At 43.3% G+C, this 24,011-nt stretch overlaps 1 protein-coding gene across 4 annotated transcripts in view; it reads right to left on the reverse strand.

Moving 5' to 3' along the window:
* Positions 1 to 24,011, reverse strand: part of MTUS2 (microtubule associated scaffold protein 2) — a 371,881-nt gene that overhangs the window by 219,831 nt on the left and 128,039 nt on the right. For 3 of the 4 annotated variants that reach the window (XM_043477531.1, XM_043477533.1, XM_043477532.1), the window contains one exon: positions 7,151 to 7,348. In XM_043477531.1, the coding sequence (XP_043333466.1) occupies positions 7,151 to 7,348 (198 nt within the window). The remainder of the gene's footprint in view (positions 1 to 7,150; positions 7,349 to 24,011) is intronic. The other variant, XM_043477534.1, reaches the window with a different exon arrangement.

The following is a 24,011-nucleotide window of genomic DNA, read 5'->3' on the forward strand; positions in this document are numbered from 1 at the left end:
TAGATACTCAAAGATTGCGGATTTGGGGAAGAGAAAACTGACAACCTGATCTTCACAAAACAACACAAGGACCCAAAACAGGCAGTTCAGTAAGACATTATTTTCACTATAAATAAAAATATTAACTCCCTCCCACCAGTTTCAGTTATTTTACTTTCAACCATAAACAGTCAGCTTCCTTCAAAACACATTTACGCTCTAATCTCATCTCTGGGTAGTTGTGAATCACTGCCCGAGTGTTTTGAAAAGGAATGTACAAGGACATGAATAAGGCTCAATCTCAAAGAGGCAATAGCTTCTCTGAAATTTAAGCTCACAGGTCGCTTTCAGCGGCTTTTCCCATGAATAAAGAATGACTCCCTCTTTGCCAATGGAACATGAGTGAGGTTGATGGCTGCCTCGGCAGGAATTATTAATAATGCTTCTCATCAACTCTGATCTTATTAGAAGGCATGTCAGATATAGAAAATCAAACATGCCATGTATATAAATGTACTTTGCAGCATTCATAATCATAAACACTGGATTTAACATTACAAAATGCTTTTACACCAACCCATACCTTCATTGATTAACCTTCCAAAAAGGCGACTGATTTTTCACTTCAAATCATTATTGCAAAAACCCAAATTTTACTCAATAATTAAAAGAACACTTATTTCAAGTATTAAAATGAGAACTAAAACTTTAGAGTTTAATGAGACTAACCAATCTCTCTAAATGTTGATAACTAATTTTGGAAACTTTGAAATTCTCTCATGAAAACCCTCAGGGACTTCCCTGCCAGTCCAGTGGTTAAGACTCTCAGCTCCCAATGCAGGGAGCACAGGTTCAGTCCCTGGTTGGGGAACTAAGATCCCACATGCTATACATGGTACAGTCAAAAGAAAACCCTCAACAGCTGGGTTTCAGCTTGATTCATTTAACATAGCTAATTGTATGCACAGAGATATATAAGGTCTTGGACATTTGTGAAACTAGTATGTCAGTTCACATGATGATATAGCTCTGAATATAGTGAAGTTGCTCAGTCATGTCCAACTCTTTGTGACCGCATAGACTGTAGCCTACCAGGTTCCTCCATCCATGGAATTTTCCAGGCAAGAATACTTGAGTGGGTTGCCATTTCCTTTTCCAGGAGATCTTCCCGACCCAGGGATTGAACCCAGGTCTCCGCCATTGTAGGCAGACTCTTTACCGTCTGAGCCACCAGGGAAGCTCTGAATATAATTATACTACAAATGACCGATTAACCTTTTGAGTTGTTATCTATGAGCAGATCACAGTCAGGCTTCCCTGGTGGCTCAGTGGTAAAGAACTTGCTTGCCAATGCAGGAGACGCAAGTTCGATGCCTGGGTCCGGGCAGATGCCCTGGGGAAGGAAATGGCAACCCCTGCACTTCAGGAAGTTTTCTGGATGTACCACCGGTTCCTCCCAAAGTATCTCCTAGATCGAGCCCATCTCCACCTCCCCAAATACTGTCCAGTTTATAACCCCTCCAAGAAACTCCCAGATCACCTTACTCAGAAATGAACCCTCCATGGGATGAACTGTGATAGTGCCACTGCCGTAAACACTTCCACGTGTAAAACAGGTAGCTAGTGGGAAGCCGCTGCATAGCACAGGCAGCCCAGCCCAGCGCTCTGCGATGACCTAGGCGGGTGGGAGGGGGCGGCTGGGAGGGAGGCTCACGAGGGTGGGGACACATGTATAGCTGATCCCTGTTGTTGTACAGCTTTTGAACGGTGGTGTTGGAGAAGACTCTTGAGAGTCCCTTGGACTGCAAGGAGATCCAACCTGTCCATCTTAAAGGAAATCAGTCCTGAATATTCACTGGAAGCTGAAGCTGACACTCCAATACTTTGGCCACCTGATGCGAAGAGCTGACTCATTTGAAAAGACCCTGATGCTGGGAAAGACTGAAGGCAGGAGGAGAAGGGGACGACAGAGGACAAGATGGCTGAATGGCATCACGGACTCAACGGACATAAGTTTGAGTAAACTCCGGGAGTTGGTGATGGACAGGGAGGCCTGGCGTGCTGCAGTCCATGGCGTGGCAAAGAGACACGACTGAGCGACTGAACTGAACAGCAGAAACTAATATAATATTGTAAAGCAATTATCATCCAATTTTTAAAAAGCATGTTATATAAGAAAACCTTGGAGAAGGAAATGGCAACCCACTCCAGTATTCTTGCCTGGAAAAGTCCATGGACAGAGGAGTCTGGCGGGCTGAAAAGTCCATGGGATTCCATGACTGAGCATGTGTGCACGAGGGTGGAGGGAGATGGGTTGGTAGCAATAAAGTGGGAGAACTAAAAAAAAAAAAGGAAAGAAAACCTAATGGCTGAGACAAATGTTTTCAATGCATTAAACGGGGGGAAAAAAAGCTTACAAAGAGTACATATGACTCCAAAGTTATGAAAGAAAAAAATGCGTATATGCATATGAGAATAAACTAGAAAAATACACATCAAAAAACAAAAAAAGAAATGAGCCCCCCGCCCCAACTCAGCTTTAAGGCTGTGAGCACAACATCCGCTGGTCATGGTTATTTATCCCCATTTCAGTTTCTCTGTTCACGTCCAGTTCTACCCCGACTTTCCCCAACATTCTACTACTTCCCTGAGCCAGAAACAGAAACAAGAGAAAAGATTTCTGCTTTCTCTTTTCAAATTCTTTGTTTCAGGATTTCTGGCCTCAGCTCACTGCAGAGAGAAAACGTGAGCTATCACAGAAGAGAACAAGAGGAGGAGAAATTGAAAAAGACAGCTGCAAATGTCACCTTCTTCATGTTATTTTCTGATATTTTCTATTCCTTGAGCACCAATAGGTTAGGTGCTATTCAGAATCCACAATGAGAGATGAACCTCCACATAAATTATCCTATCCTTGGGTGATATAATCTATTTTCATTAATGATTAATTCATGAAACCATAAGTTTTCCCATTCCCCCACCCCTACACAAACACATCCAAAGGTTTTAAGTTTTTTGAAACTGGTATTTTTTTTATTTTTAATTGGAAGGTAAGTGCTTTATAATGTTGTGTTGGTGTCTGTTGTACAACAACATGAATTAGCTATAAATGTACATTTACCTCCTCCCTCTTGAGCCTCCCTCCCACCCACTCCCATCCCACCCGTCTAGGTCATCACAGAGGGCCGAGCTGAGCTCCCTACGCTATACAACAGCTTCCCATTAGCTATCTGTTTAACACATGCTAGCTCTCAGAATGGAGAAGGAAATGGCAACCCACTCCAGAGTTCTTGCCTGGAGAATCCCATGGAGGGAGGAGCCTGGTAGGCTACAGTCCACCGGGTCGCAAAGAGTCGGACACGACTGAGCTACTTCACTTCACTTCACTTCAGCTCTCAGAAGGGCCCCAGTCCAATACCATAGTCCTATTCCTACAAGCAGAAGTCAGGAAAGCACATTTTTACAGACCCCCACTTTCACTGGACGCAGGCGTGACCCCAACCTCTTAATACACAGCTATTTAAGAGAAGTGCTATTCTCTTTTAAAAAACACCTCCTTATCCACTGAGAAAATCAAGTCTACAAACCTAACTGCTGATAAATTTGACAACCTTGTTTACTCTGGGCTATACTTTGTTACTAACACTAAATTCCATAGCCATTGTTTTTCCTGAAGTTTCTACTGCCTAAAGCATACTGAAAAGTCTTTTTCCTTTCTTTGATAACTATTAAAAAAATGATGAGCTACATACTGGGTCAGACCTGCTGAAATACTATGATTTTAAGGTGAAACTTAAGTTTTAAGTTAGAAGATAATTTTCTTCCTAGTCACTTTCAATCTTCAAAAAAAAAAAAAAAAACCTGGGTCACGACCTAGTGGAATTTGAAGTTTTATCTGCGGTTCGAAACTGGCCAACCTCATAATCTTCCTGTGATGAACCTGTAGAGGAGTGGTGGGGGGCGGGGTGGGTCTCCTGTAGCACACTGAGGATAAAGGTTGTGTGTTAACCCAGAGACCAGGTTACTAGCAGGGGGTTTCAGGGAGCCAGCCTGAAACCTACAAGGAGCACTGCCTCGCCATCTAGCGGCCCCCACACACCGGCCATCACCTGGGAACACACATCTGGGGAGGGGCGGGGCAGGAAGGGGCAGGCTGGGTCTAAGGGCCCTCTCATGCCAACTGGACTCTAAGATTTGCTTCCCTAATAGATAGAAAAGACTCCACATCATGGGTGTGTCTTTACCATGTATGGCAGCTTTAAGAACTAAACGGAGGAAGAAGAACATGGTCCCAGGATGGGACCAGGTCATTCTCAGTTTGCTCAGCTATAAAATGCAGGGGTGGACAGGATGGTAAAATACCCTCAGGCTCTAAGGACCAACAGATGATTTCTTTCCCTGTGTCGGCTCCACCTGCCAAAACTTTGTAGGGAAGGTCAGAAGACACATACACCAGGGCACCTGCCTTGGGAAGCCTCTGCCCTGGTGGGTTGAATGAATGGTGCTGAGTCTGAGCCTCAGGTAGAGGGCAGACTCCATGTGAGACTGCAGTCAGGGCTCCCAGGCCACCCCTTTACAGTCATCATCGCCTGCTCATTAAGACACAGAAAACCAACAGAGAAGAGTTGCAGATAAGCCAAGGTAGCCTAGGAGATTCATAATAAAACAAGTAAGTGTCCCCCATACAGAATTCACAGTCAACATAGACAGTGTCAAGACTACTTATAGCATGTGAGTGTCTAAAATCATGAATGGCACATTTGCAAATAGTTTCCCATTATAATCATGTTTCAGATTTTGAGGGATCTCCTGCCTGTTGTGTAGGCCCTTGCTGCTGCTGCTGCTAAGTCACTTTAGCCGTGTACGACTCTGTGCGACCCCATAGACGGCAGCCCTCCAGGCTCCTCTGTCCCTGGGATTCTCCAGGCAAGAATACTAGAGTGGGTTGCTATTTCCTTGTCCAATGCATGCATGCATGCTAAGTCGCTTCAGTCGTGTCCGACTCTGTGCGCCCCCATAGACAGCAGCCCACCAGGCTCCTCCATCCACAGGATTCTCGAGGCAAGAATAATGGAGTGGCTTGCCATTTCCTTCTCCAGTGTAATCCCTTATTACAGCCTATTCCTAAAATGAACCCTAGGTGAATATAATGCCTAAAGAAAGGTACACAAGAAACAAAAAGGAACCAACTCTAATATCATATTAGCTGTTTTCATGAGCTAAACTGGCAACATTTGCTCCTAGGAGTTAATCTAAGGACTTTCAGCTCTTCCAAGAGTTTTGTATTTTATTTAATCCTTGTCATCAAAGCATCAGGAACAAAAGTTTTCCTGACCCTAAATCTAGTAACAAGCAGAAGCATAATATTAATAGCTAACAGTATTAAGACATTAATAAGTGTGAAGTTTTTCTGTGATTTACTGAAGGACAAATTTATATACAGTTAGGCAGTAAATAATTTAAAAATCAGTTCTAACATACTGTTTTTTAGAGATAGAAAACAGTCCTGAAGAGAGTAAATACTGCTTTTACAATGAAGTTTGTAAGCTCAGAGTTATTTTCTCTGGCACATAACAGCTCTTGTCTCCTTGGGTGTTCAGGGAGTCTCAGACCAGCATCCTTTGATGCACAGGTGAGAAGAAATGCCCTAAGCACACCTGGAATTATTCCGTTCACACCTGTCACCTCTCCTTTTGAAAAAGCGCCTGCCGTGGGGACAGGGCTCAATTCACCTTGAGGTTAAAATCTTAAAAAAAAAAAAAGGAAGTCAAAATCTTAACTCCTTCCTTGGAAAGACACATACCATATGAGATTTTTTTTATCATTCATGCTCCATCTAAGAGAGAAATATGTCCCTGGGAATCTCTATTAAAAATGATGACAGATCATTGCTCCTCTATTTCAAAACCTTCAGACTGTTAATATGCACACACGCACACCTAGAAATTAGAGTCACACATTTACAAACAGTTCTCTAGTATATTTGTGTTAAGATTTTGAGACGTGTACCATACCGTGATACAACCCCCGATCCCAATGGGATTCCTAAAATGATTCCCAGGTGAAAGAAGGTCACCTTCAGGGAACCAAGTGAGCAAAGAACCTCTCAGAATTGCTTCCAAACACATTAAGAGGAAGGAAAATATAACCCATTACTTTTAGGAATAACCAGGCAGGCCAAAATTTAGAACAAGTGTACAAATGCTCCACCCAAGAAAGAACAGGGAATAAAACAAGCTTAGAGAAAGGAAACTGAACAAATAATACAGAATCAATCTCATTCTTAATCTCTCTTCTTCCTCCTCTCTCTCTCCCCCTCACTATCTCTTATTCCAACTTGATTCAACTCATATGATCCTTCAAACAGCTCTCCACAGGAAAGCTGCTAAGTAGTATGCAAATCATTACTACTTGACATCTGAGGTGGCACAGCTTCAGATCCAGTTGATGAGGCTACGAAGTTGCTTGAGCCTTGACGGCTCAGGTGAACAGGGCAGCCTCCAAGTCTTCTTTAGGGACAGGGGCTGCTGCTGGGACCTGCTTGGAGGCTATGACTTCATACTTTCAAATTCAGCTTACAGCACCAGTGTCAGGAAGCAGGTCTGGACTGACACCATCTCAGCTCACAGGGACCTTCCTTGGCATGGACTTGGAAGAAGCTCGGCTGGGCTTCCCTGTCTCTAGCATCCTTGAGTTGACTTTTGGAGACTGAGTGCTCCACCAACAGGAAGGCATAACAGATAATCACACGTGATTAAAATGATTCTTTCCACTAATATTTCACATCTAATATGCTTCACGATAGCACAACATGGTAATAACATTTTTGGATTTTTCTATGGCTTCTTACCTACAATGCATGAGGCAAAGGACTCCTGGAATCAGCCCCAGTATAAGTCACTTTCTAGATTTAAGAGTAATTTAGAAGTCCTTTTCAGGCACATTTCACTCCCCATATAACTTAGAAAATGGTAGTGTCAAACAGGCTTTTTTACCTCTATAGTAGATAATTTTTAAAGTCCCAACCATGGTAGAGTGAGGTAGTCAACCCGAATTGTTACTTTATGCACACAGAAATTGCAATCCCATGCACGTGTGCTGATTCGATCTCTGCTGGGCAGGCCTGTCTGGGAACAGCAGCATTGCCCGCCCACCTGTCCGCCCCACTTACGGTTGGCCAGCCGGCCGGGCTCGGGCTGGGCGCTGTCCGCTGACTGGGTGCTGGACACTGAGGACACGCTGGAGCTCCGGACGAAACCGAAGGCTGCCAGCTTGGCTGCAGGGAGACGCGAGTAGCCAGGAGGACGAAGTCCAGATTTGGGTAGGTTGGATTTTGCAGCATTTGAACTGGAAGCTTTCTTTAAATCTGCTAAAAGGAACCCAAACCAGAAAAAAAAAAAAAAAAACCTCAGTTGACAGCAAGATAGAGAATGCACAGATTGTGAATATTAACCCAGCTCCAGCATAAACAAACCATAATTTACTCTTTTTAAAAAATTTATTTAGTTATGTATTTTTGGCTATGCTGGGTTTTCCATCTCTAGGTCAGAAGATCCCCTGGAGAAGGACATGGCAACCTACTCCAGTATTCTTGCCTGGAGAATCCCATGGACAGAGAAGCCTGGCGGGCTATAGTCCACGGGGTCACAAAAGAGTTGGACACAACTTAGTGACTGAGAATGCATGCAAACTTCAAAATTAGTTCCCAGTTATATGCAAAGCCGGCTAATGTTGAAATAATAAAACATTATTATAAATCCATGATTTAAGCACCTCTGTGTTTGAGCCAAGCTCCACATCTAGCCACTACAAGGATCATCCCAATCCTAGGAGAAGTCTTTCAACACCAGGTAGGACCAGAGCATTATCAACACACAAATGCTCTTTAATGACACTTAAAGGGAAAAGGGCCAAGCAGCCTGTTGTTCTGTATAATATTCCTAGTCAAGCCACTTAACTTTCACTGCAGCCATATTCACTGTGTTCAGACCCTTCATTGGTGTTCTTACACTACAATTAACTCTTCATTATCTTTTGAAAGCACAATCAGGTTGCCTATTAATTTAAGAAATGGACCATCCATTTAAAAAAAAAAAGAAAATTCAAGGTGTAAAAATTTCAGTGAACAGTCCACATAAAGAAAGCATCTTGAACATGAGTTTAAGCAAACGCCAGGAAAGGGAGAAGGACAGGAAAACTTGGTGTGCTGCAGTCCATGGGGTCACAAAGAGTCAGACACGTGACTGAACAACAAGGTGTGGAAATACAGAGAGAACCAAAAGACTCTAGGCTGGCCTATGGAGCCCCTTCCTCTGGCAGCAGCTCCCCAGAGGGGGAAGCTGGGGTCACGCCTGTGCCCAAAGAAAGTGGGGTCTGTACAACTGTGGTTTCCTGACTTCTGCTTTTAGAAATAGGACTATGCAATTGGACTGGGGCCCTTCTGAGAGTGACCCTGGGTCACGTATCTTTGCCAGGACCTAAATGCATGCCTTGGAAAGGAGTTGGGACCGCTGCTTGGCTCAGGGGAAAGGCTACCTTGTCATATAGGGGCCCACAGGGTAGTCATTCAAGAAAAAGTAGCCATTAGGGTGAAAAAGAAGAAAAAAGGCCAAGAGGTCTGCACTTCTAAGAGCAGATGGCTCAGCAGTACCTGCACCACCTGTGTGTCTGCCACACAGAAATCCTGATCCCCAGGTGCTGGTGGTGGTTTAGTTGCTCAGTTGTGTTGACTCTTTGTGATCCCGTGGACTGTAGCCCACCAGGCTCCTCTGTCCATGGGATTCTCCAGGCAAGAATACTGGAGTGGGTTGCTGTGCCCTCTTCCAGGGGATCTGCCTGATCCAGAGATTGAACCCAAGTCTCCTGAATCTCCTTCACTACAGGTGGAATCTTTAGAGCTAAACCACCAGGGAAGCCCAATCCTCAAGGTTATTGAAAAGAATACCCATGGCATCTCTGTGGACACCAAAGAGCTTAACTCAAACCCACCCAGGGTCCTGACATGCCATAAAGCAACCACTGCCATAGGGAGGTCCCACCCCAGAGGATGTTGGTTTGAAGCTTTCTGGAAGAAACGCCTCGATACAAGGAGAGCACAAGAACCTCCAGGAAAAACAACAAACGGAAAAAAGACAGAGGATAGAGGGGAGGAGGAAAGAGAGAGAGAGAGTGCATTGGAATAAATCACAAGTGACAAAAAGTGGAAACACCACAAAGGAGCATTAACTGAGGAAGGCCAACACACTCAGCATTTTTCAGCCATAAAATGGACTGAGGCACTGATACAGGCTACAATATGGACGAATCGTGAAAACATCAAGACAGGGGTCCCCAATCTCCAGAATCTAATGCTTGATGACCTGAAGTGGAGCTCACATAATAATAACAGAATAATAGAAATAAAGTTGCACAATAAATGTAACCACACCTGAATTATCCTGAAACCATGCCCCCACCACCCCCCAGTTCATAGAAAAATTGTCTTCTGTGAATTCGGTCCCTGCTGCCAAAAAGGTTGGGGACCACTGCCTTACAACAAATGGAAGAAGCCAGACACAAAAGGCTGCACGTTGCATGATTCAATTATATGCAATGTCCAGAGTAGGCAAATCTATAGAGACAGGAAGTAGGTTAATGGTTGCCAGGGGCTGGAGTTTGGGGGAAAGGGGAGGGTTTGATAACAGGCACAGGGTTTCTATAAAAATGTTCTAAAATTGATGGTGGCTGTGGTTGCCCAATTCTGTGAATAGACTAAAAACCACTGAACTGCATCCTTTAAAAGGGTGACTCCTATCTAGCCTATGAATTATATATCAATGGAGCTGTTATATTAAAACAGACGTTTTTTAAAGAATAAATAATTCTTGTGTTCAGTAACAGGCTTACACTGAGCTACAGCAATGAACGTCACAAATTCTATCAGCATCTTCACTTTCAAAGGGCTGTGACAGACGGAGGACTTGGTCTGTCATTGTGAGTCCTCCACAAAAACCCCTTCTAATAGGCAGATGGAAGAGACGCTCTGAATGGCAGATCAAAGTCTCTTCCAAATGAATATGACCATAATGGGGAAATTAAATAACTCCAAAAATTAATTTAAACACTTACAGAAAACCTCTAGAATCAAATATTCAAATCCCATGCAAAGGAGCTTATGTGTGCTTACGTCTTTTATTTTCACCAAGGCTCTACATTCTGTCAAGATTTTGCCGCCCCCCCCCCCAACAAAAGATACAAACTCCTGTTTGAACAACAAAAGAGATTTTGCTGCTATTAAGTGCTAAAAAGACGTGTCACTCTTTCAAAGTAATCCTGGTTTTCCTTTGAAAGATGAATCCTTTGAAGAACGCAAATCTTCACATTTAGAGGGAAAATGAAAAGTTGTATTTGTTCTTACCTTTTCCCCTTTTGTATTGATTCTCCTTCAAATTTGACTTTGGAATGCTAGCAATATCTCAGTCAACTAGAACAAGATTATGGTGCTTTATGGCTCAATACTATATTGATAACAGTCCATCCATTGTTGCCCCATGTTTCTGACATCTCAGGTAGTTAAAAAAAAACTTTAAGAATGCAAATGGATATCCATCCAATTCAATATGCATTCACAGACAGCACCATGGTCAAGGCACTTTAGAGGCACTGTGGGAAATTCAGAAACAAAGCAGTGGTCCCCAAGAGGGGCTTACAACCTACTGGAGTAGAAACATCTGTTGATAAATAACCGCAGTCTAGAATAAGGGGACAAACAGGCCCAAAACAGAGGCCAGACCAAGCGCAATGGGAAGAAAAGAACTGAAGAAAGACAAAATCATCAAGTAGAATGACCCAGGGTTTTTATTCAAGGCCCATTTTCTCCTTATTTTATATCTGAAGTGGGTTTTTTTCTGGTATATTTATACACATAGAACAACACATTATATGAATCAAACTATCCTTTTTAAAAAAAAATTTATTATAGTTCTTCCCAGTTGCTTTTAAAAACAGTTTTTTTGTTTCACAGATATTTTGCAGAGAGGTGGTTCGCTTTGTTCAAGTAGCTGGGAAAGACATCCTCTCTCACTTTACTCTCGAATAAGAATAAACAGCAGCTGCTTTTTCCTCCACGTTGGGAAATAATAAGCAAAAATTTTTAATGTTAAAGCTGCAACCATCCCACAGGAGACAAGAAAGGCACAATTATAGAAAGAAAGGAAGTGGCAGGTTTCTGGATTGTACTAAAGGTCTGGGTTTGATGGTAACATCAAGTGTATAATCTCAGGATAGACTCAAACTCTCTGAATCCGTTTCCTCATATAAAACATGAGGACAGGACTTCCCTGATGGTGCAGTGGGTAAGGATCCACTTGCTAATGCAACACAGGGATTGCTCCCTGGTCCAGGAAGATCCCATGTGCCACAAAGCAGCTAAGTCTGTGAGCCACAACTACTGAGCCAGCGCTCTAGAGCCCATGAGCTGCAACCACTGAAGCCCATGAGGCTAGAGCCCATGCTCTGCAACAAGAGAAGCCACTGCAATGAGAAGCCCGCACGCAGCCACTAGAGAGTACCCCCTGCTCACCGCAACTAGAGAAAAGTCTGCTCACGCAGCAACAAAGAACCAGAGCAACCAAAAATAAATACATAAATTATAAAGGAAAAAAGAAAAATGAGGATAAAACCTTCTACCCATTATAATGACAGGAAAGAAACTGCATCTAAAAATGCATATCCTGGGGCTTCCCTGGTGCTCCAGTGGTTAAGACAGCCACTCCCAGGAAGGCCTTTGAGGAAGCTGTTGGTGAGGGTTTCAAGTGAGGGAATTGATGGAAAGTGAATCCCTGTTAAGGGTGGCTGAAAGTTTAGCAACAATGTTACCTGCTGTGGCATGGAATGTAGAAATTGTATCTAAATAATTCAGGACTCTGGCCAAGGAGATTTCCAGGCAGAGAGATGAAGATGCTACCCAGCTTCTTACTATTCTGGTAGAAAAGAAGAGTGGAGAGACAAGTTAAAGATGTGAACATAAAGTAATGGTTAAACATTAAGAAGTTACAACACATTGAAAATTCAAAGTGTCTCTAAATGATAAACAAGATCAAAATTAAGAAAGGGCTTCTGGGTAAAGATCAGATCTAGGTCACTTTCAGAAATACACGTCCAATGATGAAGCAAAGAGGTAACAATAAAACCCTTTGATGAGACTTCAGGAAAATCTAAAGCAATGCCTGAAATTATTTTTAAGTTTAATGCTCATCTCATGACAGGTGTGTCTGTCCGCAATCCAGGTCACTGGCATTATTTAATACCCAGGCTAGAAAGGGAACTAGTGAAAGTTGTTTAATTTTGGTTTGGTTTGGTTCACGTTTTTAGAGCTGCAAAGGGATGGATCCAAAGGTAAAAACAGAATACTGCTAACTGAGCAATAAGTAATCTGCAAAACCAAATAAACCTATGTATGCAGTGTGTCTTTAATTGAGGTCCAAATCTTGAGTTTTACTTTCTTATAGTACTCTAAAACACTGAGACCAAGCATTTTTGCATTATTAGAGTCTAACTAGGATCTGAGTATCTGCATCTGCATTTCTGTTTAGATCTTGCTGCCTCACCTTAAGTGGCTGGATTTAATCCAGAGATTCACAAACATCCAGTGATGAATTTTCCACCGTAGAAGAATTAAATCACCACTAGGGAGCATTGACCTCTCTATACATAATTGGTCAGTGTATAAATTCCTAAAAGGCTTTGGGTAAGAAATGGAAATTGAAAAGCAGAGGGTTGGGTGCAGGCTTGAGAGAGTGCTGCAAATAGAAGGACATTTGAGGAAGGGACAAGTAATATAAATACTACAAATGCCATACTTTTGATGGACAGATCTGAGTACGTTTAGAAGTTGTTTAAAAAGAGATGTCAAATACAGGTGACCTTGTACGGGGACACCTTACAGAAATGGCAGAGTTAGTCAATTATTTGTAAATGACTCTAAACCTACCAACGCTTCTAAACTGCTGTGGGTATACGTGTGGATGGAGAAAGCCTTAGATTCTATTTATATCCGTGATTCTCGGGGAAACCATCAGCATCTCAAAGCTCACTGAAAGGAACAATATTTTTATGAAAAAATGCCCTTGAATCATCTGTTTTCTGATAACTGGCTGCCGCACTGCAAAACAGAGGAAAAAAATCAAAGCCCTTGCGCTCTTGGCTAAGGAAAAGACTCAGGAGATTATGATGACATAGCATCTCTACGGAATGCGTTCAACAGCACAGTTCTCAGAATTCTTCTGCAAGCCTGAGGAAACAGCCATCTCACACTACTGAGTAGCACCCTACGAGGTGCTGGTGACTAGATTTACGGGGAAAAGGAGATCTGCCAGCTCGCCGTGGTGGACAGAATGCAGGCAGTTTGTCCCTTTCTTACCAAAGATGCCTTAAAGTCAGAGTCATTCAATTTGAAGAAGTACAGTTCATAATAAGAGCTAACATTTACTGGCTTCTTTCTCTTAAGCAATTTACATATTTAAACCTAGGACAAGAGAGAGAAAAGAGCTACTTACTGAGGCGGCTATTTCAACAATTTCTGGAACAGAAACAGAGGTCCCTGGCTGGCGGGCAGAGGAGACGAGCAGGCTGCAGCAGCCAGAAGAGCCGTCCGTGCTGCACTAGAGGGAGTGCGCGCTGACCCCCAGCCGGACAGCCAGGGCCACAGAGCCTCGGATCCCGGGAAGGAGGGGGGAGAGGCTGAGACAGAGAAGGAGACACCCCCATTCCCCTGGCCTTCATCTGCCCATGCAGCACCCAGCACCAGGAATTTACCTTCCACCTGCCCACCCAAGCCAAGCCCCAGGGTGCGGGGAAACAGACTCCTATAGAGTGCGAACAAACAGACTTCAAGTTCACCTAAGTCAATAGCAAGCGTGACTGATCACAAAGACTTTGAGAAGAGCTTCCAGCATAACCCAAGCAACCAAAAAATTGAGAGAAACAGAATCTGCCCCTGAGACTACAGAGAGAATTCAGGAAACAGGAAATATCTTGAAAGAGGCACCCTCAGAGAAATTTGGGAAGATGTTGCAACAATAAAAGAAACAGAAAACTGCTATGAAAAGACACAATCAGACATCAGGAAGACGTGCCAAAACAAGGCTTTCAAGAGAAGCATTAGAAAATAAAGCCCAGTGAGACTGTCTAAAATGAGGAAAAGCATGAAGAAAGAGAGAACATGTAAGAAAAACTATAGAGGCTTCCCTGGCGGTCCAGGGGTTGAGACTTGGCCTTCCAATGCAGGAGGTATGGGTTTGATCTCTGGTTGGGAAGTGGCTCAGATGGTAAAGCATCTGCCTACAATGCAGGAGACCTGGGTTCGATCCCTGGGTCAGGAAGATCCTCTGGAGAAGGAAATGGCAACCCACTCCAGTACTCTTGCCTGGAAAATCCCACGGACAGAGGAACGTGGTAGGCTACGTAGGTAGGTAGGGGTCGCAAAGAGTCGGACACGACTGAGTGACTTCACTCACTGAGAAGTGGAAACAGTGACAGCCTTTCTTTTTCTGGGCTCCAAAATCACTGCAGATGGTGATTGCAGCAATGAAATTAAAAGACGCTTACTCCTTGGAAGAAAAGTTATGACCAACCTAGACAGCATATTAAAAAGCAGACACATTACTTTGCCAACAAAGGTCCATCTAGTCAAGGCTATGGTTTTTCCAGTAGTCATGTATGGATGTGAGAGTTGGACTATAAAGAAAGCTGAGCACCAGAGAATTGATGCTTTGAACTGTGGTGTTGGAGAAGACTCTTGAGAGTCCCTTGGACTGCAAGGAGATCAAACCAGTCCATCCTAAAGGAAATCAGTCCTGAATATTCATTGGAAGGACCGATGCTGAAGCTGAAACTCCAATCCTTTGGTCACCTGATGCAAAGAGCTGACTCATTTGAAAAGACCCTGATGCTGGGAAAGATTGAAGGCAGGAGGAGAAGGGGACGACAGAGGATGAGATGGTTGGATGGCATCATCAACTCAATGGACATGAGTTTGAGTAAACCTCAGGGGTTGGTGATGCACAGGGAGGCCTGGCATGCTGCGGTTCATGGGGTCACAAAGAGTCGGACACGACCGAGCAACTGAACTGAACTGAACTGCCTGGGAAGTTAAGATCCCACATGTTTCTCAGCCAAAAAAAAAAAAAAATCAAAACATGGTAACAAATTCAATAAAAATTTCAAAAATGGTCTACACAAAAAAAAATCTTAAAAAAAATTTTTTTAATGAAAGAAAAACTAGACATAAGTCACCACTTTGGGAGGTCCAAATACCAAATAATAGAAGTTCCAGGAAGACAGAGAAAACAGCGAAGTTGGACTGAACAAGAACAGAAGATGATGACTAAAGCTGAAGGGAAATAGAGCTTAGCAAGTCCTAGCAAGATAAATCCATTTACCCTCCCTTCCTTCCCTCCACCTCTCTAAGTTCCTCTCTATCTCTGTCTGCCATATTTCTGTCTCTCTCTTCCTGTCTCTCTCATCTTCTCTCACTCTCTATATGACACACAGTGCACACACACATGGAATTTTTAAAACACCAAGGATAAGAGAAGATTCTAAAGCTTTTGGAGAGAAATAAAAGCAGGTCTCCTACCTCCACCCCCCAAAATATTATCAGATAGGCATCATGTTTCTTTTGAGCAACGCTAGGAAGTCTGCATGTTTTGAAAGAAACTCATTTTCAACCCAGAAAATGCTATTTGATCTAGTGAGGGCAGACTAAAGATAGTTTCGAAAAGGCAAAATCTCAGCGAGTTTGCTTTCCTTGAACTCTCTCTGGAAATTACCAAGGATGTACACCAGCAAAACAAAGAGGGAAACAACACATCCATCCCAGGAGAAAGAGGCAAGGAAGTTCCACAAGAACAACATCAAATCCTTCACTCCTTCACAGCACACTACATCCGAGAAACTTTCCTGCCCCCCAACTTGGGGTTAGATCCCCTCCTCTGTTCTCCTGGGCCCAGAAAACTTTGCGGTCGCAGCACTATATCACGCTGCATCGTAACTGCCTGTGGATCTCGTCTGTCTTATTCACGGTTGTATCCTAAGGGCCTAATACAACTTGACACACAGTAGGTGCTCAATATTTATTATGTATATGAACAGTGTCTGTCCATATAAGTAGAATAGTTGTTAAGCCTGTGACCCACCCCAAGCTGTCTCTGGGTCCTGGCTGAGGAAATTTGCATTTGTAGTCATTCCTGCAGGGCATTATTAGGCACGCTCAGTCACAACAAAAGTAAACCAAAGTTGGGATGGCTAAACACACAATACAAACACAGCCACTACCAATGTCCATTTCAGCTGTATGTAGTAATGGTGATACTGAGAGATAAACTATTAATAATACAAATGCCAGAACACGTTGAATGCTCTTCAGAAGCCTCCAAGATATGTCCCAAGGTCATCCAGTGTCATTAAGACTCCAAAGAAACCACAGTTATGCCAGATGTTCCTTGACCACATGTGCAAGTGTCCGTGCTGAATCTCATCTGACTGTGACCTCAGGGACTGTAGCCCACGAGGCTCCTCTGTCCATCCAGTCAGGAATACTGGAGTGGGCTGCCATTTCCTTCTTCATCTCTGTGACCATCTCAGGAATTTCACTGTTGGTTTGTCATTACAGGGATGTTTTCCCATCGGATTTAAATTTTTCTTGGTAGATGCTATATAGTTCTCATGAAATTAAGTAAAACCATGATTAAAATAATGATATGGCACATAAATGATGCCAATAAACCATTTTCATTCTATTTTTTATTTGGGGGGGGGAGGCTTCCCAGGTGGCTCGGTGGTAAAGAATTTGCCTGCCAATGCAGGAGACATGGGTTTGACCCTGGGTCGGGAAGATCCCCTAGGTCACAGTCTGAACAACAAAACAAAACACCAGCCCCCTTCCCTGGCAGTGAGCACTGCACTCTCTTCTCCACTGGGGTGTTTTTAGAAACTGGAGTCTATTCTCATTGCCTCTACTCCCTCACTTTTCATTCACTTCTCAGCTCACTAATATGTGACTTCCGCCCCCATGTTCTACTAAAATTGCTCATTCAAAACTAGGTCACCAACTGCTTCCTAATTTCCCATCCCAACCGCCTCTTTGCATTTTCACTTGTCCTGTCTCCTGTGAGACAGATTTGACCATTTTTCTGCCTCGGAGGCTCCCTCTTCATTAGACTCAAACACTGCATTTCCCCCCATGTCCCCCACCAGCCACTCACCTGCAGTGGATGTCCTGCCTCTTGCAGGCTTCTTCCTTCAGTTTCCCCTTAGATGCGGGCACACGGTCCCCTTCGTGACCTCTTCCTTACTCTGTTCTCCCTCTCTTACCCATTTGCTCACATCAGGGGGTGGGGGGGAACAACAACGCCCATGTTGACCTTTGGTGTAGACCTCTCTCCAGGCCCCATTTCTGCCCTTTGGAGATTTCTACCCAAATGTCCCCAAGGAACCTCAAGCCCTGCCTGTGTCCAATGCCTAAGTGTCCACCCCCACCCTATAAAGCATTTTCCGGTACTTCTGATTGAGTAATCGGTCCCTGTAAGGGATCTGCATCACCAAACTCATGACCCCTCTCTCTGACAGGTATACGCATGTTACCTTTACCCCTTCTGATAAACTCCTATTCATCCTGCAAAACTCATCTCACCTCCTCATCTGGAAAAGCCTTCCAGAGCCCCCACCTGCCCGAGCTGAGTTGGGTACCCCGCTCACGTGCATTCTGAAAATCTCTATCAAATGCATCTCTCTTCCTATTGTGACTATTAATATCTCTCTATATATTTTTGCCAAGTGTGGACTATACATTTAATCTGTGCATCCCAAACACAGACCAGCACCTGGCCCACACCAGGTCCCCAGAAAACCTCTGCTCAACAGCAGAATGAATAAAATACTGGATAAAGGAATGATGTGAACATCTCAAACACTGGTGATTCTCTGAAACTGCATTCAGTCAGCAAACTACAGTGCACAGGTTGGCTGTTTGTTTTTGTAAAAAGAGCGTTACTGGAACCCGGCCACGCTCGTTCACTTGGCGTGGCCCTTCTGCTCTAATGATGGCAGAGTGGAGTAGTTGTAACAGAGGCTGTTTGGCCCACAAAGCTTAAAATATTTACTATCTGTCCTTAATTTGCCTGCTTCTGCTCCAAATCATCTCAGCACTATATCAACTTTCCCTAATGATGAAAAAAAAAAAAAAAAAAAAGACCACACACAAGAGCTCCCACTGCTGCTGCTACTGTTAACGTTTATTCAATAGATATTGCAGTTCTAAATGCCTGTTCTCATGGACTGGGCTTCCCTGTGGCTCAGATGGTAAAGAATCTGCCTGCAATGCAGGAGACCCTGGTTCAATTCCTGAGTCAGAAAGATCCACTGGAGAAGTGATAGGCTACCCACTCTAGCATTCTCAGGCTTCCCTGAGAGTGGCTGTGGCTCAGCTGATAAAGAATCTGCCTGCAATGTGGGAGACCTGGGTTTGATCCCTGGGTTGGGAAGATCCCCTGGGAAAGGCTACCCACTCCAGTGTTCCACTCTGGAGAATTCCATGGACTGTATAGACCATGGGGTCGCAAAGAGTCAGACACAACTGAGTGACTCACTTTTTCTCATAGACTATGCACTGCAGTGGGGTGAGAGATGGCCAGTGTGCAAAGGCAAAATAAGATAATTACAGGCCATGATATAAATCAGTGAAGGAGACAAACAGGAAAATGTGTTAGAAAGTACCTGATTGGGAAGGGGCCCTGAATAGGGGGATCACAGTCAGGTTTCTTTCCAGGGCCATGACATTTATGTCTTTTAAGATTTTTTTTGATGTGGGCCACTTCTAAAGTCTTCATTGAATTTGTTACAATATTGCTTCTGTTTTGTGTTTCGGTTTGGGGGCATGAGGCATGTGGGATCTTAGTTCCCCGACCAGGGATCAAACCTGTACCTCTGCATTGGGAGGTGAATAACCACAGGACCACCAGGGAAGTTCTTGGAGCCATGACATTTATGTTGAAACCTGAAGGAGAAGACATGTCTTGGAGTGTACTGGAGGAAGCGTGTTCTAGAAGGCGTGCTGACCACAGAAGCCTTTTGTCAGAAAGGGGCTGAAATGCATAAAGAACTGAAAGGAGGCCATGGGGTGGGGGTACGGAGACCAGCATGAAAAGAAAGAAAGAGATACAAACAGGCTCCAGCAGGGAGACCTCGCCTTGGAGACCTGGGAGGCCAGGTGAGAGATAACTGGATTCACTTATTACATTCCAAACACTGGTCACTATACTATGAGCTTCCATTCTGACATAAGCATGACCGCTCAGACTTTTCAAAAATTACTACTGTGCTTCTGTTTTAAATTGTTCCAATCAAGTTTACTTGTTTTTCAATATATGTTACATTAACTTGATAGCCTACATTTTAAAATTTGGCAGGATTCAACCTGCCTTTTGAAAAAATTTACCAAAGAGACAAGTTTACCCAGTATTTTGAGCTCTGAAATAAAATTTACTTTCACAAGAAGAATTCATAACAAAATAAGTCGAAAAAAATTGTCTCAACTTACCTTTTCTGATTGAACTTCTCTGGTTATTTCTAGAGTAAAGTATTCTCAACTTGTCTTTTAAAAACTTCTATTCTGACACTTTAACTGCCCCTATCAAAAAATATTATAGTTCTCTCAGGGTGCACTAGTTGACACGAAACAGCCATGCTTTCAGCAACGCTGGGTATATTTATTTCCATGAATACAAATTATATCCTGACACAGTGTACACTATATAAGTTAACAATTTTTACATAACATATTAGGCCATGAGAGATGCTTTTCAGGAAAAAGAAACATAAAATATATATAAATTTACTAAAAAGACAGTGCAGTAAAGAACTGCCCTTTTAACTCTTTAGTAGTGAAGGATCTAAAATCGTGTTTTCTTAACAAACAGTTTTTATATTCAATCCTAGGTTTCACTAAGACAGATTTTATTCCACCTAGAGGGAGGTAACTGGGGCTTTCCCAGGGGCTCAGTGGTAAAGAATCCACCTGCCGGTGCAGAAGATAGAGGAGACCTGGGTTCAGTTCCTGGGGTTGGGAAGGTCCCCTGGAGAAGGAACTGGCAATCCATTCCAGTATTCCTGCCTGGGAAACCCCACGGACAGAGGGGCCTGGCAGGCTACAGTCCATGGGGTCACAAAAGGGTCGGAAAGGACTGGGCGACTCAACAACAAAGGGAGGCAACCAGCAGTCCTGCTGTTGTCTTTTGAGTACTTAAACAACATCTTGAATTTGACAGTGAAACTTCATAGGTTTATGCCTCACTGTAGAGTCAGAAAACACCATACACAAAACAAGAAATTATGTACAAAGTAAGGAAGTGCTTAGGTTTATTTTTCAGCAGAGTCACTTTAAGATCTGTAAAATTTTAAGGGTCTTAGGAAAGAGTACTAATTTATAACAAAGAAACTGGGAGAACATGCTTTGTGGACTAGCCTGTATTTATAGCATATCTGGTTCTTTTAAGCCACATTAAAGCCATGATGCTCCCCACATAAAAATGGTAAAGAACCCGCCTGCCAATTCAGGAGACATAAAAGATGTGGGTTGAATCCCTGGATCAAGAAGATCCCCTGGAGGAGGGCATGGCAACCCACTCCAGTATTCTTGCCTGGGAAATCCCATGGACAGAGGAGCCTGGCAGGCTATAGTGCACGGGGTCCCAAAGGGTCAGACACAACTGAGTGACTATCACACAGACACATAGGGAATGGGTAGGGGTCCCAGTGGGAGAGTCTACCATGGAGGACTCAGAAGAAATTATGCAACAGCCAACACAGGAATGTGACCCTTTGGAGAAGGAAAATGAAGAGAGGAGCCTGATCACTGCCACCCCCTCTGCCTGGAGGCATGGTTCAGGCCAGAGCAGACGCAGGAGGGGCTCAGAGTCTGTCCATCACAGGGAGCTGAAGACACAGATCGAGGTCTGTAGTTGAGGGCAGTGTGTGGGGCAGGGAAGGGAGATAACACACAAACTGTCCCCTTAGAGCGTGCTCTCAACCTGGGACTTGAGAAAGGTCCTGTTGACACAAAACTCCGATCACACTGCCCCACTTCCCCGCTTCCAAAGCCTCCAACGGTTTCCTCACTCAGAGTCAAAGGCTGATGACCTTCTGAGCCCTCCTGCACGTCCCCTCCATGCCCATCACCTGTCTACTCCCATTCTCAACCCGTCCCCCTGCCCCCTCACTCAGCTCCAGCCTCCCTGGCCTTCCTGCCACCCCAGGGCCTTTGCACTGGCTCTTTCCTCCCTGCCCTCCTTTGGGGACTGGCCTAAAGGTCATCTCTCAGGGAGGCCTTTCCCAACCACTTTATTTAAAATTGGAATCCTGGGACTTCCCTGGTGGTCCAGTGGTAAAGACTCCATGCTCCCAATGCAGGGGGCTCAGGTGCCATTCATGGTCAGGGAACTAAGATCCTGAGTGCCATGCAGCATGACCAAAAAAATATGTACATAAATGAAAATAAAACAACCACCAAAAAAAGCCATAAAAACATAACGGGAGCAGAAAATGCAAGTAGATGTTTAAATAAACATTTTAAACTATTTCTTCAAGAAATAAAATTGGAATCTCCCTTCTTCTTGTCCCAAACTTCCTACTTGTCCTTCTCTGTTTCATTTTCTTCAATACTAGTAAAGCTTGGCATGCTGCAGTTCATGGGGTCCCAAAGAGTCGGACATGACTGAGCAACTGAACAACCGCTCCCAATAAACAATGTGATTTATTTATCCACTAAAAAAAAAAGTGTGCCCACTCCCATCCTAAAATTCTAAAACAAGGACCAGGACTTTTTTTTTGTTGTCACGGCTTTATCCCACACCTAGAACAAGACTGACATGTAACAGCTCCGCAGCACTAATTGTTGGATGAGAGACTGAACACATAATTAACCTGAGCAGTCCTGTAACAGCAGGTAGATCCATCATAATACACACGTATCATGGGAACCGGTAAAAAAAATCTGATTTTTATAGCAGTGCTTGCCAAGAAAACAACTAACCACTATGACGACCAGTAATCACCTGAGTAAATGACAACTAACAAAATGACAAACAGATTAAAAAATGTTTCCTTCCACTAATAATAAAAGAATTGCAGGAACTTCCCTGGTGGTCCAGTGGCTAAGACTCCACGCTCTCAATGCAAGGGGCCTGGGTATGATCCCTGGTCAGAAATCCCACAGGCTGCAACTAAGAGTTTGCATGCCACAATTAAGACCCGATGCAGTCAAGTAAAATATAACATTTTTTAAAAGAAATACAATAATAATACCAGTAGTAGTGATAATCACTGTAATGGTAATACTCAACACTGGCAACAGTGTGGCATTGAGAAGCACTTTCAACAACAGTATGAAAATAATTATTACACGTTTTCCAGAAAATAAGTCAGCCTTAAAAAATGTTTGGAATATGCATTTATGCAATAACTACACTTCAGATAATCTAAGAGAAAAATATGAAAGAAAACAAATAAATTCAAAGATTCAAATTGCAACATTATGGAAGACAGTGCAGAATGAGCAAAGCCCAATTTGCATAAGTAAATACTGCTTCTATTCCCCACCCATTCTTCTACCTCCTCCAAGAGGCCACCCAGAACCACCTTTGTCCCATTCATACAACGATCTTATGGTTGCAGTTTCTCAAAGCACTATGCTTCTCACTTTCCTAACACTTATCACAATCTCTAATGATGCATTTATCTTTGTGCTTTTTTACTGTCTACTGCATCCATTAGACTAAGTTGCACAAAGGCAGGTGTTCTCTGCTCACTGTTGCAGCCCTCGATTTACAACTGTTAGCACATAATAACCACCCAGAATTTGTTAAAACAATAAATAAGTGAACAAAACAGAATCTCATGCTGCCATTAAAATATTTGTAAAACACTGACAGCATAGGAAATGCCTACAATATCATATTAGAAGGAAAAATAAAAATTCAGTATTAATTCAACTATTAAAGCACGCACGGAAAGAAACATGTGGGAAGAAAAATTTCCATAATATTAACTCTGGCTGGATGTTAAAAATGTAAGTACAGTGACTTTCTTCTTTATACTTTTCTATATTCAAAATTTTTTACAACAGGTATGTATTATTTCCGTAATAAGATAGGACAACAAAGTAAAACCGAGAGGAAATGACATGAGCAGAAGAAGGGACAGAAAGACAGAAAGAGAAGAGCAGAGAACATCGGGGTGGGGGGGGGCGGTGGGGGGGGCATGGTCCAGCCAGTGCAGAACAGGACAGGGCTGGGGCAGGTGGCAGGGCCATTCTGTGGGCAAAAATGGGTTGCTGAAGATGTGTAAAAGCTGAAAGGAATGACACCGTCACTGCTGTCCTGCAGGAAGGTCTCTCTCCGGAGGCCAAATCCAGTCCCCTACAGACATACCTCATTTTACTTCACTTCACAAATGGTGCACTTTTTAATAAATCAAAAGTTTGTGGCAACCCCCCTCGAGGACTCTACCAGCACCATTTTCCAACCAGCATTTGCTCACTTCATGTTTCTATGTCACATTTTGGTAACTCTCACAATATTTCAAACTTTTAAATTACTATTATGCTTGTTATGCTGATCCGTGATCAGTCATATTTGATGTTATTAGCACGACTTGTTGAAGGCTCAGATGATGGTTCATATGTTTGATAAATAAACAGCTCTTGATTAAGGTAGATACACTGCTTTTTAATACATAATGTTATTGCACATTTAATAGACTCCAGTGCTTTCCAGATGGCTCAGTGGGTAAAGAATCTGTCTGCAATGGAGGAGAAACAGGAGACATGAATTCAATTCCTGGGTCAGGAAGATCCCCTGGAGGAGGGAATGGCTACCCTACCCACTCCAATACTCTTGCCTGGAAAATCCCATGGACAGACGAGCCTGGTGGGCTACAGTCCATGGGTTCACAAAGAGTTGGACATGATTGAGAGACCGCGCACACACAGCAGGAACATA

The sequence above is a fragment of the Cervus canadensis genome, chromosome 9 (assembly GCF_019320065.1).
Source record: "Cervus canadensis isolate Bull #8, Minnesota chromosome 9, ASM1932006v1, whole genome shotgun sequence".
Classification (NCBI taxonomy): domain Eukaryota; kingdom Metazoa; phylum Chordata; class Mammalia; order Artiodactyla; family Cervidae; genus Cervus; species Cervus canadensis.